The sequence below is a fragment of the Balaenoptera borealis genome (assembly GCF_965194805.1).
Source record: "Balaenoptera borealis genome assembly, chromosome: 5".
In the NCBI taxonomy this organism is placed as follows: domain Eukaryota; kingdom Metazoa; phylum Chordata; class Mammalia; order Artiodactyla; family Balaenopteridae; genus Balaenoptera; species Balaenoptera borealis.
In genome coordinates, this window is record NC_138862.1 from 27,911,704 (window position 1) to 27,930,305 (window position 18,602).

Genomic DNA, 18,602 nt, shown 5'->3' on the forward strand with positions numbered 1-18,602 from the left:
CATACCCTAATTAACTTGATATCTCCATGCAAATACTGGACAGGAACAAGACTCTCGATGTATGTTTCAGGCAATCTTGCGTGTATCTTCTAACCTTGCTACAGGCTAGCTGGGCCCCTTGTTTCCTCTGCTTTTGCTCCTTGCAAACTGTTTTAATATCGAACGCTTTTCAGAGGGATGGGCTGATGAACGAAAACATGAATTTCCTGCCTGCCCTTTAAGGTGGGTTAAAGGGGGTGCTAGCAATCAATTACAGAACAAAAGAACAAAAAAAAAAAATGACTTAAGAACCTAAGGAGTGAATGTGTTACATTCTTTCCAGTCTATTTTTTTAAACCTGAGTGCTTCATTTTTATTTAACCTTATCAGGAATAGTAAACAATATGTATTTCCTGTAAAAACTGAAAGAAATTTATCCAGTAGCTCCTGAAGTACATCTACTATTTTCTGCTCAAAAAGTCTTTAATGCACTTAATTTCCATTTCAACTTGACAATGATTTTACAAGGGATAAAAAAGTTTAACATTTCGTTCAAATTTGTGCTTCAGATTTTCAAATTGCTATAACATACTCAGGTCCATTTCAGAATAAAAAGTTATATTTTCCACTCTAATTAACATCTTGACCCTATTAAGTCTTTGTTTCCTCATTTTATTTTGGTCAGTAGAGCAATATTAACTTCTAAACTCTTTGCACATAAATTGTATCAAGATACTTTTCATTAAACTTTTCTTTCCTGTACCTGCATATGTCAAAAAAGTTGAATATCATTTAAAAACAAATATTCCTAAACTATACATAAATAAATGTAATTTGACTAAGTATGCAAATTTTTATCACCATATATCTAGAAATTCTATTAGGTAATATTTAAGATAAATATATGTGAACACACATCCAGACATCCCCCTCCCACTTAGAGTTTCTTAAAAACAAGCAAAGTAAAAGGAACACAAGACGCTCCTTAACCACTCACATCATAAAGTCATAGAAATGTATTATCTCACTCAATTTATCTAAAACATAGTTATTATCATAAATAGCACATTCATTTACTCTATATCCATAGGTATCACTTCAGTATGTGAAACATAGAAATCAGTAGCTCAAAGAAATCTCTTACATAAAATTTAAGTCACACAGAAGTTTAATAAAATTTCAAAACAAAAGTAAATTTAGTTTTATATTAAATATCCCAGTGCCTCACAGAATTCTATTTAGGTATTATAACTTTAGAAATTCATTAAAGACACACTGAAACTACAAATGCAAAATAAAGTTCAACATTATTCTTCAGCATTGATGTAAGTCATTATTATAATTAATATGTATTATACTATTTCTGGAAGCATAGAAATTCTAATTGTTCTTCACAACATACCTAGACTAATCTTTAAATATATAAAGTCAGTAAGTCAATAAATGTTAAATAAATACTTGCAAAGTTATACAAATATGTGAAAAGAGTTATTTTAGAAAATGGGGAATGATCTGAAATACATATTGGTCTTTTATAAAATAATTGCTCATTAATTATTAGCTAACTTTATAGCAATGAGTTTAATAGTTAAACAGGGCTTTGTGAAATTCAATAATTTTTATTCATAAGACTGTGTGTTACTGAATTATATCATCTCAAAACTTTATTGTGTTGATCTATTTCCATTAATTGCCAAAGGCATAGTAATATTTTAGTGCAGAATTTGAATTACCAAACCTCAATTTCTATTGTGATGGGTATTTTCCAACAAGCAGGAATTAATGTTTGGTCAATTCCCTTTAAGAGTTTGATTTTCAAAATATGTGTTTTCAAAATATTACTGCAGTTCTAGAGTAGGGCACCTCATTCTTTTTCTAAGGAATTTGTCCCATTAATTAGGGTCCTGCACTCTATAATATGGTGAAGGAAGAGGCAAAATTGAACATGCTTGAGGCTTTACTCTGAGGCTTGGAAGGTGAGAGCTAATAGTACTTTGTTGGGTTTTTTTTAACATCTTTATTGGAGTATAATTGCTTTACAATGGTGTGTCAGTTTCTGCTTTATAACAAAGTGAATCAGTTATACATATACATATGTCCCCTTATGTCTTCCCTCTTGCATCTCCCTCCCTCCCACCCTCCCTATCCCACCCCTCTAGGTGGTCACAAAGCACCAAGCTGATCTCCCTGTGCTATATGGCTGCTTCCCACTAGCTATCTATTTTACATTTGGTAGTGTATATATGTCCATGCCACTCTCTCACTTTGTCCCAGCTTACCCTTCCCCCTCCCCGTATCCTCAGGTCCTTTCTCTAGTAGGTCTGTGTCTTTATTCCCGTCTTGCCCCTAGGTTCTTCAGACCTTTTTTGTTTTTATTCCATATATGTGTGTTAGCATATGGTATTTGTTTTTCTCTTTCTGACTTACTTCACTTTGTATGACATACTCTAGGTCCATCCACCTTATCTCTGCCTGGAAACCCTATGAGCCACAGAGAGAGGACTCATTCCCGAGAAACAGCCTGGAAGTGGTAAAGAGATGAAGGAACTGAGAACTCTAATCTGGACATGTGTATTTACATTCAGAATATAGATATCAATGTGGTTTTATGGTATGAGGTTTAACAAGGCTTTCAGACAGCCTCCAGACAAATTCAGAGACATTTTGAGGCTTCCCAATTGTTATGGACTGAATGTTTGTGCCCCTCCAAAATTCACACATTAAAATCCTAACCCCCAGTGTGGCTGTGATAGGAGATAGGGCCTCTAAGGAAGTAATTAAGGTTAAATGAGGTCACAAAGGTGGGGCCATGATTTGTTAGGATTAGTGCCCTTTTTTTTTCAATTGAAGTATAGTTGATTTACAATATTGTGCTAGTTTCAGGTGTAGAGCAAAGTGATTCAGATATAGATATATATATATATATATATATATATATATATTCTTTTTCAGATTCCTTTTCATTACAGGTCTCTACAAGATATTGAATATAGTACCCTGTGCTACATAGTAGGTCCTTGTTGTTTATCTATTTTATATATGGTAGTGTGCATATGCTAATTCTAATTTACCCCTCCCCCTCCTTTCGCCTTTGGTAACCATAAGACTCACAGACGTAGGATCAGTGTTCTCTTAAGAAAAGACACCAGAGAGGGTGCTCACTCTCTCTCTCTCTCTCCCTCTCTATCCCTATACACACACAGTGAAGAAAGGCCAAGTAAGGACATAGGGAGAAAGCAGAGGTCTATAAGCCAGGAAGAGCCCTCACCAGAAACCAAATTTACCATCACTTTGATCATGGACTTCCAGCCTCCAGAACTATGAAAAAATAAATGTCTGTTACTTAAGCCACCCAGTCTGTGGTATTCTGTTATAGCAGCCCAGGCAGTTTAGTATACATATTAAATCCAACAACAAAATTAGCAAACTGGAATAAATCCAGAAATGCGTTCTAAGGACAGCTCTGTTTTACCTGTATCTCTTCCTTTCTTGTAGAGCTAGATGAGGTGGACAAGAATCTCAGTCTGAATCCCTGCTTCTATTATAAGATGTTAAGCCTACCACCCATCTGCTAGACAGCTTGTAAATCTGTCTGTAACCAACATCGTTGGTTATATACCTGAACTAAAGAGTATTAAGTTTAATATCTCATAGAGTCATTTTCCTTCAAAGTAAAAAAAAAGTCTATAATGCGAAGAAAAAAAATCTAAAGTGTAATGAGGAAGAGCATGGATTTTAGAGAAAGCTCTGGGTACACAAATGAGCTTTAACTACCTACTTGTTCTTTGCCCTTATGTGTCACTTGGCCTGTCCAAGCCTCAGTTTTCTGAGCTGCAAAATAGGAGTAACATCGTTGACATCAAAAGGTTGTCAACTGAAGTTGCTGCCAGTAATGTGACACAAATCTTCATTATGATTATGATCATCATCACTATCATGACACTTTTCTAGTCTCCCTAAATTTTTTTTCGGTTCAATAAAGGTACCAGAATTCTACATTTAGATTTTTTCTTTCATTCCTCCTTCCTTCCTTTTGTGAGAACTTTTAAATTCTATTCTCTCTGCAAATTTCAATTCTACAATACAGTGTTATCTATTAAAATCACCATGTTTTACATTAGATCCTCAGATCTCTTTCATTTATAGCCAAAAGTTTGTACCCTTTTGCCAACCTCTTCTTATTTACCCCACCCCACAGCCCCTGGCAACCACTTTTTATTTTGACTATTGTGAATAATGATGCAATGAACATGGGAGAGCAGGTATGTCTTCAATATCCTGTGTTCATTTTCTTTGGATACATACCCAGAACTGGGATTGCTGGATCATATGGTAGTCCTATTTTTAATTTTTTGAGGAAACTTTATATTGTGTTCCATAGGTGCTCCACCAATTTACATTCCCTAGTATTCACATAATCCTAATTCTTAGAATCACCTTCACATAAATGATTTTTTAATAAACTTCTGAAAATTTCTTCAGAGTTCAGTATGAGAAAGGACAGTATCTCATCCTGATGCTAGGATGTTTCTGAGGACTCTGTTATATGATATTTTAAGAGTGACAGGCATGAGTCCTCTACTCACAACACAAGAGGTTTGTGTGTTATCACACTTTGTTTTCACACTGGCTTCAGGCAGCTAAATGACTTAATGACTTTTGTAACTGCCACACTCTCACTTTTATTTCCTTTACCCAGTCTTCCCCTTTTTTCATTTCTCTCTGTACTTCTTTCTCAGGAAGGTTCAGATTTGGGTTGATACACACATATTTAGAAAAATGGATTTAGAACGTCAAAGGCAGTTAAAATCATGGGACTCTGGGATCAAATTGTGGGATTCACAGAAAGCATGGCCACTTATTAGCTGTGTGATCTTGGGCAAGTTGTTAGACCTTCTTCTTAGTTTCTTCATCGGTAAAATAGGTGTAATCTCAAAGGAGTAGGGTGAGAATTAAATAATTTACCACATATTTGCCAGAAGAGTGCCTGAAAAATGTTAGGTATTCAATACCTGTTAGTTGCTATAAATATTGTGTATAGGTACTGTGCATATGAAAAAAGTCTAATCAAACCAAACAGGGAAATCTTGATTGATCATAATAGATATAATGAAATACAAGAATATGAGGTTTGTCCTGAAATATATTAAAATGTAATTGGTGAAATAAATCCACTTATTAAAGAACTTTTTAAAGAAAAATAGGGACGACAAAAAAAATAGGGAAGACTTTTGACAAATTAATACATGATTGGTTTATAAATGAAATATTCAGATGCTAAAAATGGACCAAAATGACTAAAACTGTGCCTACTCAGTATAAGTACATTTCCAAAATTGTAGAACATTACGTAACATATATCCTTGCCAAAGTTCTATAAGAAAGTATTGTCTCTAAATTGTAACGTTAATGCTGCTAATGTGATTTTACTCAACAATCGATCACTTTTCAGATATAAATGCATCTACCAATAAATTCAAAGTATTAGCTTAGCTTTACGTAACATCAAAAATTACATGCTGGTTAAAACCCAATAGCAGGTAAGAAATAGTTAAAACACAATGGTTTCCCCAAAACTTCAAAACAAATTTTTCACAAGAATATTTTTCTTGGTTTGAAAAAAACTCTCAAATTATTTTAGAAATATTTTGAATATGGCAGTTTCCAATACATATTTGCCAAGGATGCTCCTCCTCTATTTTTATTGCTTATTCAGCTTACTTTAACTCTGGAGAGGCTTGCTCCCCAAAAGTCCCAAGGCCTTTGGACCTTGTGTGCTGTGTCAAAAATAAATGAGAATTAGGTCACAATACGCTCAAATTCAGAGTCCAGGCAGCTCCATGGGCATACCTTGGAGATATGCCAGATATGTGGTGGCCAGCTCAGACCACCACAATAAAGCAAATACTACAATAAAGCCAGTCACAATTTCTTTGTTTTCCCGGTGCATATAAAAGTTATATTTGTACTATACTGTAGTCTATTAAGTGTACAATAGCCTGTGTGCAGCAACGAAGGACACAATGCAGCCAAAAATAAATAAATAAAATAAAATTATAAAAAAAATCAATGATCACAGATCACCATACCAAAAAAAATAATAAAAAGTTTGAAATAATGCAAGAATCACCAAAATGTGAGATGGAGACATGAAGTAAGCAAATGCTGTTGGAAAAAAGGCACTGGTAGACTTAACTCCATACAGGGTTACCACAAATCTTCCATTTGTAAAAAATACAGATATTTTCGAAGCACAAAAAAACAAGGTATGCCTATATTTGATTATGTGTTTGGCAAAACATAATCTCCTACACTTAATACTCATAACTACAATTCAAAAGTAAACTCTAAATATAGAGCATTCTGAAAAAAATTCTGTAGCCAAAATTAAGGCAAAATCTTTAGATTATGGGAGGGAAAAAGCATGATTTATAGAAATTGAATACATTTATTTCACAGAAAGCGTAGTATAAATTATGCCTAACTTACTAAGAATAATTTAGCAAGTGGAAACATAACTATCATCATTACCAAAATAATCCTAGTTAACACTGAGCACCTATGTTATTCTGGGAATGGTTGTTGTGTGACACAATATTTAATTCAGTTTTTAACTGTTGCTTCTCACATGCATATTGTGTGCTTGGTAAATTATTTACATCCAGGAAAAGAGAATAAGACATGATAAGATCTTTGCTCCAGATCATTAGAGAGCTATATGATTTTCTCCATATTTAGAAGATGTGAAAAGTGAGGACTGTAGTGGTTAAATGCTTTGTCAAACATCACATAGCAAGTAAAAGGTAGAGATGGGATATTCATCCATGGTGCCTGACCCCAAAGCCCACCTTTTCATACACCTGATAGAGCAGAAAGATGAGCATTATCAATTCAAACTCCTTTGCTTTCCTATATGAAGATCTCGGTCATTTATTCATTTTCTTTCTGTGTTCTCTCCCTTTGTGCACGTGGGTACGCGTGCGTGGATGCGTGTGCGTCGGTGGTGGTGGTGGTGGTGGTGATGGTGGTAGTGATGGTAATGAGGATAGTTTCCCTGTATTTTCTTTGACAAAGTTTGGGAATTCGGTAAGGATGGAAAATTAAAGAAAAATCCTTTGCTCTATTTAAAGCATAATGATTCCTATGCCTACTCTTACAGATTTCTTGGTTTCTTTCACATGGTTCCTTAAGACCATGAGTCTTAAGAAATAGTGGGATTTTTATAAAATGAAGGGCAAAGACCCTTTAACAAGAAGGAAGCAACAAATTAATTATCAAAATCTTTTTTTCTCTTTAGGCATATCATATTTTTGTTCAAGGAAACGTTTCATTTTGATTACAATACTTTCAACCAATCTTGCCAAGACCTTTTCCAAAATGCCTTTTAATATGAAGCATTTATTGGGGTTATAGAACACACCTAAATATTACCCTGCATTTAAGGATCTCAATAGTAGGGTCACTAGCAGTGATGATGCAGCCTGGTAGCAGAGCATAGTAGGGAAAAGATCACAGTGTGGCTTTAGGTTTCTTACAAATATGAAGAGCCATAGCTTACAAGTTCTTTGGAGTTAGAATTGATGTTTTTCCCTAAAACATTTAAATATAAAAATTTTACCACCATAATCTGTGACATAACTGAAATTCGTTGCAATGTGAGATTCAGGCTCAATGTTGTACACGTGGAAATGTGCTTCCTAAGAGTTTTGTAGAACACCATCTTGGAAGGTCACCACTTGGAAAAATAATAAGATAAAATCTGTACACACAAGATGAGCTAAGAGCCATGTGATTCAGCAAATACAGTCTTCATAGGGTAGCCAATGATCTATCAGTTTGATTAACACTCATTCCTTTTTTTTTTTCCTCCTGATGCTCCTTATTTTCTAATATTTGGAAAAATGTTGCCTTTCCTTCAAATTTAGTATTTTATCCTGTGCTTTTTAACAGTTGTTTGTAAAATATTTGTTGTTCTACTTGTACTGTGCCAGACATACATTCTAACTTATTTAATTTCATTGCTTATGTAATTTTTACACTTTTTTTAATCACATTTACTCAATGCAGGTACATTCATATATCTTATATATTACTACCTATTTTTCTGTAACCACTAATTATGACATAATATTGCTGTTTGGCTTTATAACTATATTTACCAGTTATTTAGTATGTTTTGTTACTGGTTTCATAACAATATTTACTGATTCTAGAATTTTTAAAGCTTCAGGGTATGTAGAATATTATCACATTTCCAGAATTTATAAATTCCTAATGGATTAAATTATACAATTTATTGTATTCCACAAAGAGTCACTTCACCACCACCACTAAACCATTAAACCACTTGAAGATCACATTCCATACATGATCTTAAAAAACAAAAATCCCATATAACACTGATATAGATCAAATACACCAGAATATCTTATTCTGAGACATTTAAAATAATTTTTAAATATGCCTTCTTAGTAGATATTTCTCTACTGTTAGTCTGATCCTCAGCACTGAGTTCTCACAAACCATCAAAAACCAACTGGAATACTTCTCTTTGCCACCATATTTTAAACTTGTATGTATAAAAGGTTACTTATTGCTATAAACTCATGTGTTTAATACAGTAGCCACTAGTCACATATGGCTACTGAACATGTAAAACACTAATTCTAGGTACATATTGCTCTTTAGAAAAATTAATTGAAGGGTCTAAAAAAATAAATCACTGTTCCCTTTTGCTTTGCATCTGTTAGTAGCAGTGATTCTAAATATTTTTGGCTTATAGACTCCTCTGAGAAAAAAGTGTTTATGAATATGCACAGAATGTTGTACACAATGTTTGGGTTCCAGAGACCTTCTGCAGCCAAAGAGTGTATCAAATTAAGAACTACTATGATAAAAGTTCTTTTGCTTATCAGATAGAACTTTAGCACACCATTCTGTATGAAAGCCTGGACAAAGAAAGCCAAGACAGCAGGCCAATGACCAGACTTCAGGTAGAAGTTCCAAGTTGGGTAACCGATAGTTTCATGCAGAGTGTTTCAATTAGATGCCATGAGATTGGGTTCATGCAAGAGCAATAGGAGCCCAGGATATTGCATAAGGACTGGACATTGACAGTGGGAGTCTTCAGACACAATGAAAGTCCAAAATTTAATCATGAAGTTTCAAGTGATAAGAATTTTTATAAAAGTTTTCTACTCAGGGATGAGAGGTTAAAGGAACTTGTTCTAGCCTTCCCTGGATAGAGCATAACAAGACTTTTAGTGCCCTGGCCAGATTGGCTGCGTTCAGGTTTAGTCTACAGCACCTATGAGGAAACTCAGGGTGACTGTACTGACACAGCAGAAATGAGGGGAGAAGCAGCTGAAAATGTATTTCCCAGAAAAACAGTTGTGTATGGCAGTGGTCCCCAACCTTTTTGGCACCAGGGACCGGTTTCGTGGAAGACAATTTTCACACAGACCGGGGAGGGGGATGGTTTCAGGATGATTCAAACTCATTACATTTATTGTGCACTTCATTTCTATTATTATCACATTGTAATATATAATGAAATAATTATACAACTCACCATAATGCAGAATCAGTGGGAGCCCTGAGCTTGTTCTCCTGCAATTAGGTGGTCCCATCTGGGGGTAATGAGAGACAGTGACACCTGAAGATTGTTGCTTATGTCTGGTCTACTCCGTAAGTTGCAGCTTAATTGTCACTTGCCACTCACTGACAGGGTTTTGATATGAGTCTGCAGGCAATTGATTTATTATGGTCTCTGTGCAGTCACACCTCTCTGCTAATGATAATCTGTATTTGCAGCCACTCCTCAGCGCTAGCATCACTGCCCGGGCTCCACCTCAGATCATCAGGCATTAGACTCTCGTAAGGAGCACGAAACCTAGCTCCCTCGCATGTGCAGTTCACAGTAGGGTTCCCGCTCCTATGAGAATCTAATGCCGCCGCGGATCTGACAGGAGGCGGAGCTCAGGCGGTAATGCGAGAGATGGGGAGCAGCTGTAAATACAGATGAACTTTTGCTCGTTTGCGCGCCGCTCACCTCCTGCTGTGAGGCCCCGGTTCCTAACAGGCCATGGACCACTATGGGTCCGTGGCCCGGGGGTTGGGGACTCCTGGTGTATGGAGTTCAGAATTTATCACATTATCCAAAACAGCTAAACCTGGTGATTGCAGTTTCTCAAGATCCCAAGTGATTATCGCAACTCCACACTCCTGTTACCTAACACCTTCAGAATATAATTAAACTCTATAACAATCACAGTTTATTTAGCAGTATAGCTATATGTTAAGTGTACAGCATCTGGAGTTGACTTGCCTGGGTTCATATTACAATTCAATCAACAATTAGCTTTTGTGACTCTAGACCTTATCTTCTGGACTCTATTTACAAATCTGTAAAATAGGATTGAAAATAATTCCCAACCCCTAGAGGAGTGGTAAGGTTAAATGAGAATATGTGTAAAGCAATTAGAGTAATGCCTGACACACAGTGTATGTTCATTAATCAGTCTTGTATATTACATTTTGCTCAGTGGATTAATAGCATTCTAAGTCTTTGAAATGGTTAAATTATGCAGAAACTCTCAATTTTCAGATATTTTGCACGTGCTAACTAATGCATTGTTAGACTCTCATGAGTTTTGGGGATCTGGCTGCTGAGGCACTTAATTCTTGGATGACAGAGGAGCTGAGACCACTAAATTATCATCCTACATTGATGACAGCTAAAACGTTCCACGTGTCATCTGGGTGATTCTTCATCATGAACAGACTATGTATTCTGTAAAACTTCAAAATTTTAAAACATGTTTGAATGGAAAAACACATAAGAACATGAGAACACATAGGCAATCTCATCATTCTAGGGTTACAGCTCATACTTGGCAACAGTTCCACGGTAGCCTCTTTTAGAGAGTGCCACATTTTCACGAGAAATTTTCTTAAAATTTTGTAACTAGAACACAGGCTCCACCATAAGAAAAAAAAAGAGCTTTCTGAAGTGATCCCCATGACTCTCAATGTGCAATAAATTATAAAAATTATTCTTTTCCATGGAACCCCCAAATACAATAAGCTCTAAAGGGAATAAAGTCTATTGTTTTGGTAGCAATATGCTCTGCCATCATTATATTTTCCCTATCTTCATTTCCCAGCATGTGTATTATGGAGCATAAGAAGATTAGACAATTGGGTGCCCAGCTATAATGCATCCTGTGTTAGGCTCATTATCAATAAGCACTAATTAAATTTCATCAAATAATTATAATTCCAATTAGAGTAATGATAAAACACATTCTAAAGAAAAAAATATTTGTTATCTTCCTGTCTCTCAGGAAAGCTATTACCTCAAGTAAGATCTATGAATAGATTTAAACTAGTCATATCAGTGACTTCCCTGGTGGTCCAGTGGTAAGACTCTGAGCTTCCAATATAAGGGACACGGGTTCGGTCCCTGGTTGGGGAACTAAGATCCCTCATGCCGCGCTATGCGGCCAGAAAAAAAAAAAGAATAAACTAGTCAATCAGCTATATTTTAAACACAAACATTATAGCATTTCATTTCCTGGAAAAATTAAAGACCAAATTTAATTTTTTTCAATTCTTTTTTAAGGAAAATTTAATTCCAAATTGAAATCTGCCTTGTTGTTTCCTTTTGTGCTTATGGTCTGACATGAAAACTAATATTTACATTTTGCCCAATTTTTTCAATTCTTTGTATTATGTTCTTTAGCATTTTTCTCTGTTTGTAAAGAAATCACCCATTTGGAATGTCAATTTTTAAGCTTTTTCTTCTCTTTATTTTAAATGTCCATGTTGGTTCATTTTATATGTATGATTTCTTTGCCAACTAAATTATGATAGCCTAATTTAGTTATAAATATATGAAATGTTTTGATTCTCTTATAATAAAATTAACACTAAACACTAAATGTTTTCTACATTAGCCCTACATTACTGTTAGCAGATTTATTTCACTTGTCATGTGAATTATACTTATTTAAGAGGCTGGTGTTTTTCAGAGAAAATACAAATTTTACACCATTTTCTTTTAAATGGAGAGAAAAACCGGCACATAAGTCTTATGAAAAGGCTATAGTTCTTGGAAATTCACAAAAATCTCCAGTAATAACTGTAATAAGTAATAATGTAATGATATACTGTAAGAAGGATTTTACAATTTGAAAATTTCTAAGCATAAGAAAATAAAATAAGATTATGATCATGTTAACCAACTGAATAAGAGCACTGAACTTTCAAAAAGCCTAATCCACATGCACAATTTTGTCCTTCCACATTTAGGTTTATACAGTGTTTTTTGTCTGGGTGTGTTTGTATTCTGCTGTTGTGTGTGCACACATGCATCTACTCACGGACTGGTGGGCGGCGGATGCAAGGAGGGAAGTAAAACCTTTTTTTTACCAGAAGGTTGTTTGGGGGCCTAAAGCAAATAGGCCACGTGTTTTTCTATGCAAATACACATTCCTTGGAACCATTACAATTCTATTTTTCTGAAGATACATTTAAATTGCATTTGAGAAATCATAAGGAAAAAATACATCATCCACTTTGACTTGCTGCTTTAGGTGTTCTTCTCACCTATAGTGTATAACCCAAAAGATCCCCAAAGAGCCATTCAGTCAATGAAGGCAAGAATCATATGTGTTTTGCTCATAACTGTATCCCCAGCATGTAGCAGGGCTCTTAAATGGCATTTAATAAATATTTTACTGTTACAGTAAAAAACAAACCATTGAATGAATGGAAGACCTTATTTCGTTAAATTTATAACAGCTCTTCTTGTATGATAAAATAATAATAATATGGATTTGAGCATAAAGCATCATTTAGCAGAAATATTCCTCACATCACTCAGATTTTTACAAATTTATAAATGGGAAATGGGAGCTTTGGGACTTAGGTGCCTCAGATTTGTGTTTAGATTTCTGCACTGGAATCAAGAAAGCATCAGCTCTTTAAAATTGTCTGGTTTTAAAAATCCTCATGTGCAAAAAGGAGACTCAACTAATTGCCATCAGAATGCTGCTAACAGGATTAAAGTATACAATACAGGGTTTATAAAAGCCATGCAAAGGTAGATATACCTTTTCGCCTATGTTACAGTCCACATTAATATTTTAAAGAAATGTCTGGAATTTAAGATAGTCAACAAAAATAACTGGCAAAATTTATTTTCAAATAGTATTAGAAAAAAAACCCTGAAATTGACTTTAGAACATTATTTGCTCCATGTATGTAGACAGGCAATGTTACTAGCTATAAAAATACAACCCTTTATGTTCGCAGATATGGAAATAGACGTACTCTGCCTTTTTCTTGTTCAAAAATGACTTCGTTTATTTAAATCCTCTTATTGGTTATTTATTGACATAGAGCACAAGTGAGCAGTCATTCTGCTCAAAACAACCACAACAATAGTAATAATCTGAAGATGAAAATCTGTTCATCACCTTCTTTTCCTGCTGTTGGAAAAGTCAAAATTAAAAAAAAAAAAAAAAAAAGGTACCTTTCCTCAGTGGAAATGTTTTTGCTTTCCCTTCATATTGTGAATTTGATGATGGAAATAGTTCAATCTCTCCTTACGTTTTCAATCACTTGGTTTCCCTTAGTAAAAATCAAATTAGTAAGAGCCTTTACTTTTGCTAATTTTGTTTCTTTTGACACTTTGACATTATCTCTATTACAGTCCAAAAAATTCAATTAGGGTCCTATGAATTGCTTTTCCAAAGAGTATCTAGTGCATAATGCCCAAGTCCACCCCAATATTAATTTGTATCTGATTTAAAAATGGAGAGACTACCTTCCTGGTTTGGATGTTTTTGAACAGTAACTATAACCAACGTTTCCATTTAGTTCCTTTTATTTTAGTCCAGATAGTGACTATTACCTGACGGCCACATTTTGAGACTCTCATTTTCGAATTACAGTTGTCACCATAAGACTATATAAACCCTAAAACTCTTGTAGGGCAATGAAATTGTAACTCCAAATGTGCACAAAAGTCTTCAGTATCTCTTGCTTACCTTATTTTTTTTTTTTCTTAGTCAGTACATCTTTTTCTGAGGACCAACTTTACAGAAGTTCTATGACAAACTTAAGCATTTTCCTGACACCAAAGGGCTGGAAATGAATGGACAAACCATAACTGAAGGCAGCATTTCTCAGTATGTAGAACTGTAAATTCCCTAGGAAACATTAAAGGTGTCTCCAAAATCAGATTTGTGCAAAAAAAAAAATGTACAGTTATTTCCTGCATATATTTTGTTAACTTCATAACATACAGACAGTTCAGGAAACTACATACAGTCTGGAAAAATGGTGGACAGTAAGATAAACGGAATCTGGGACCTTGGATGTTTCATGGAGCAGAGCCACCTACTAGTTGGTTTTCTCAAGACATTTACTGCAACAGAAGTAAATTTCTACCTTGTTTGGTCTACTGTATGTGTCTTTATTACTGTTGCTTAAGGCATTATGAAGTGTGCTTTCTAATACTGGAAGCTGAAAATATTCCAGGTAATAGAATCTTCATCTCTAGTTCCAGCTCCCAACTCCTGCATTATAGTCTTTGTAGCTCTAATGCCATTTCCTCTCTCTTCACCTGGAAAATTCCTTCTCCAAGCTCAATTATTACATCCTGTGAGAAAATTTCCCCAACTCATTCAGACAGCTTTACGCAATCCACTCAGCTCCCTGAGGATTACTTATTTGAGAAAGAATTCTATGATAAAACATGATTTTAAGAGACACAGTCTCAGAAAGCTTGAGAAGAGTGACTTTTGTTTATTTTATTTTTTCCTTAATTTTATTTATTTTTTAATTAACTTTTTATTGGAGTATAGTTGATTTACGATGTTGTATTAGTTTCTGCTGTACAGCAAAGTGAGCCAGTTATACATACACATATAGCCACTCTTTTTTAGATTCTATTCCCATACAGGTCACTACAGAGTACTGAATAGAGTTCCCTGTGCAATTCACTAGGTTCTTAGTAGTTAGACTTCTGCTTAACTCTTTAATTTAACTTTGTTATTATGACACATAATATAAACTACAGTATCCTGCATAAATTAAGTACAACCCAATTTACCTGAAGAAAAATAAGGCCAAACAAAATGAAAAACATATTTGTGTCCAGTCTCCCTGTGTTGGGGTATTTAGGCTCATAAGCCTATCTCATAAAGAAAGAACTGGAATGAAAAGACATAAATAATAGTTCTAAGTTAAGACAGAATGCCATCTGTGCCCAGAGTGCAAGTATTCTGTTTTCAAGCCAAGAGCTCATATCTCCTCTATATCATTCAGCATCTCTACTTAAAAATGGGTAAATTTAGCCCATCATTGAGAGTTTTAAGAATGACTTATGCTTTAAAAAAATAAGTTCTTAGGAAAATTGTTTCTTAAATTCAGTTCCTTGTTTAAAATCAGCAAATGCCAACCATATACATATATATATATAACATTATATATATATCATGTTACATAATCAACAGTAGACATCTACTGATTTTAAATATATATATATACATATATATACATACACACCATATATACATATATGGTACTTTAAAGGAGTGTGAAAAAAATATTTAAAGGTATCAGTGCTATTTCAACCTTTATTTGGTAATTTTCAATCAAAAAAGCTTTCCAGTTTTACATTATAAGAAGAAAGAAAGAAAGGACGGACAAGTATTTCAGCCAATCCTGAACAAAGGCAGACCTGTATCCATCTAAAAGTCTAGCATATCACATAACAGCCTCAACTGGAAAAGTAACAGAACATTATAGGGAAAAAAAAAGAAAATGTAAGGAATTTCTTGAACCAACTTGGGATATGGGTAGACCTGGCACAGAAATTTAGCTAGTTCATAGTGCTATCAAAGAGTGCTTCGTTAGTGTTAGGACTATAGGCAAAACTTGGGTTAGTGTACAGTGCTCTATACAAAAAGGAGGAAAATTGGTATTGGACAGTGATTGAAAAGTTAATCAACTTTAAAAAATTTTACAATGTGTAATAAAAAAAGACTTAGTTTTGAGTAACCTATGGAGGGTCCAAGAGACTAACAAGTTCACAGACCAACTTTTAAACTATCTGAGACCTCCTATTTAGGACTGAGCAAAAGGGAAAGTCTTAGGTCATTTGAAGTATGAATAAATAATTAAGAATACTTAAGGACTTCCCTGGTGGCGCAGTGGTTGGGAGTCTGCCTGCCAATGCAGGGGACACGGGTTCGAGCCCTGGTCTGGGAAGATCCCACATGCCGCGGCGCAACTAGGCCCCGTGAGCCACAATTGCTGAGCCTGCGCGTCTGGAGCCTGTGCGCCGCAACAAGAGAGGCCATGATAATGAGAGGCCCGCGCCCCGTGATGAAGAGTGGCCCCCACTTGCCAGCAACTAGAGAAAGCCCTCGCACAGAAACGAAGACCCAACACAACCATAAAATAAATAAATAAATAATTAAAAAAAGAATAGTTAACATTATAGAGTGCTCCCTTTGTGATAAGCATTATATTAATTGTATTATCTCTAATTTCTCAAACCTAAAAAGTAATAATATAATTATTCTCAGTTTTACTGATAAATCAACTGTCTTAGAAAGATTAATTACCTTGTTGAAGGTCATAAGCGCCATCAATTTTGGACATTGGTCTACTTCCAAACACCACATTCTTAAGCCCTATCCTATATTACCACCTGTGCTGACACAGGGTAACATGCATTATGTGGGACTATCATTTGATGATCTTCATGTACACTGATATTCTTAAAGGCATCCTTCCAAAGACTGAGGGTTTTAGTACTATATACAATGGAGTACTGATTAAAATCTAAAATATTTCTGCTGGACTCCACCATTTAGTCTTGTTTCAAATTAAGTAAATTAAAATAAAATTCTATCACATATAAATTGTGTAGAAAAAACAGTATTGCTTCATTTTCTAAACAGGCTGAAAAATTAAAAGCGGCTTAAAAGTCCACATTTGCAAACCCCATCTAAAACACCTTTATGTGAATTCCTTTACACTTTACACATTATTATATAAGCACTGTCAAAGACTACACCACTTTTTTTAAGGTGGAAATAAAATTGCAAACCTTGAAAAGAAGGATTTTATTACCCATCCATAAAATTCAAGTTTACAAGAGAGCTGCAATATATGCTATGGTAACCTGATCATGCATAAAAGAGGTGATACACTCAGTGGCTCACATTACTTTAATTAAAAACCTGCTTAGGGTCACTTCAGGCTGGGGGAAAGAACAGTAATAGAAGTCACAAGGGAAGATTTATATTCTTGATAGTACCACTAACAAGGAATCCTGCATAATATAAAGATTGGTTTATTTCTGTGTCAGAAAGCAATCAATATAAACTAAATGTGAGATGTACAATGCTTTTATTAGAGAGAGGGAATTGTATTATCCATTCATAAAATTCCTTTTAGGGCTGACTCATGAGTTTCCATTCAATCGCTTACACAAACTTGTGAACTTTTATCTAAAAGTAATCAACACATGCAGCAATAGAAATTACTTAACCTAAAGATACATGGAAGGAGTTCCCCCCAGTGAAAATTATATTTTAAAAATTATTAACGAAAGATACCTTAGACATATTCCTGGGGGTTGGGGGGGCAAGGGGCAGGTATTAACGAAGAGGGTTCAACTGGAGAATCTCTGTAAATAAACAGAATGTTACTCTTTAAAGTGAGAACCAGACCAAATGGAGGAGGAAAACAAAGTGGAAATAGATTTGAATAGTGAAACAGAATCATGGAAATTAGAAAATTTAGCTTTTACCCAGATCCACTGATAGTCAAAAACCCTTACACTAGGAGGTAATTTTTCACAATCCATTCATTAATACTTCTACTTATAACAGCCCTCACAATTCTTCTAATTCTTATAACAGCCCTCAGAGTTGCAAAAGGCAAATAATATCATCCCTATTTTACAATATGGAAACAAGCCCCAAGAGCTCAGATGGTCCCCTCACCCTTAATGCAAAGTTACAAATGGACAGAGGACATCATAATTGCTACTTGAAGTCAACTATACTTTCCAGATAATAAACTATCTCATCAACATAGTCTAATGTCAAGGAGAAGAATTGTTATTGGAAAATAAAAAATTAATCAACGTTTTTTACTTTATGATAAGTAATAATAAGGTCCAAGAAACTAACAAGAAATACTCCTCATCTCTGCTAATATTACAAATTGAATATATATAAATATAATATTTAATATTGGTCATAATAATGGGTTATGTTTTAATAGACTATTATAACAATCTTTCAGTTATCCATTTAAGCTATTGTTTGGGGGTTTTTTTAATAAATTTATTTATGTATTTATTTTTGGCTGCTTTGGGTCTTCGTTGCTACGCGCGGGCTTTCTCTAGTTGCGGTGAGCAGGGGCTACTCTTTGTTGCAGTGGGTGGGCTTCTCATTGCCATGGCTTCTCTTGTTGCAGATGACAGGCTTTAGGTATGCGGGCTTCAGTCGTTGTGGCACGTGGGCTCAGTGGTTGTGGCTTGCGGGCTCTAGAGTGCAGGCTCAGTAGTTGTGGTGCATGGGCTTAGTTGCTCT

General features: G+C 34.9%; 1 protein-coding gene across 11 annotated transcripts in view; it reads right to left on the minus strand.

The window, feature by feature from the left end:
* The window catches only part of LOC309628712 (uncharacterized protein), a 454,132-nt gene that overhangs the window by 343,761 nt on the left and 91,769 nt on the right, over positions 1 to 18,602 (minus strand). Inside the window, exon 4 of one of the 11 annotated variants that reach the window (XM_082392007.1) lies at positions 9,551 to 9,608. The exons of the other annotated variants lie outside the window; for them this stretch is intronic. Coding sequence (XP_082248133.1) covers positions 9,551 to 9,608 — 58 coding nt within the window. The remainder of the gene's footprint in view (positions 1 to 9,550; positions 9,609 to 18,602) is intronic. 11 annotated transcript variants of the gene reach the window in all.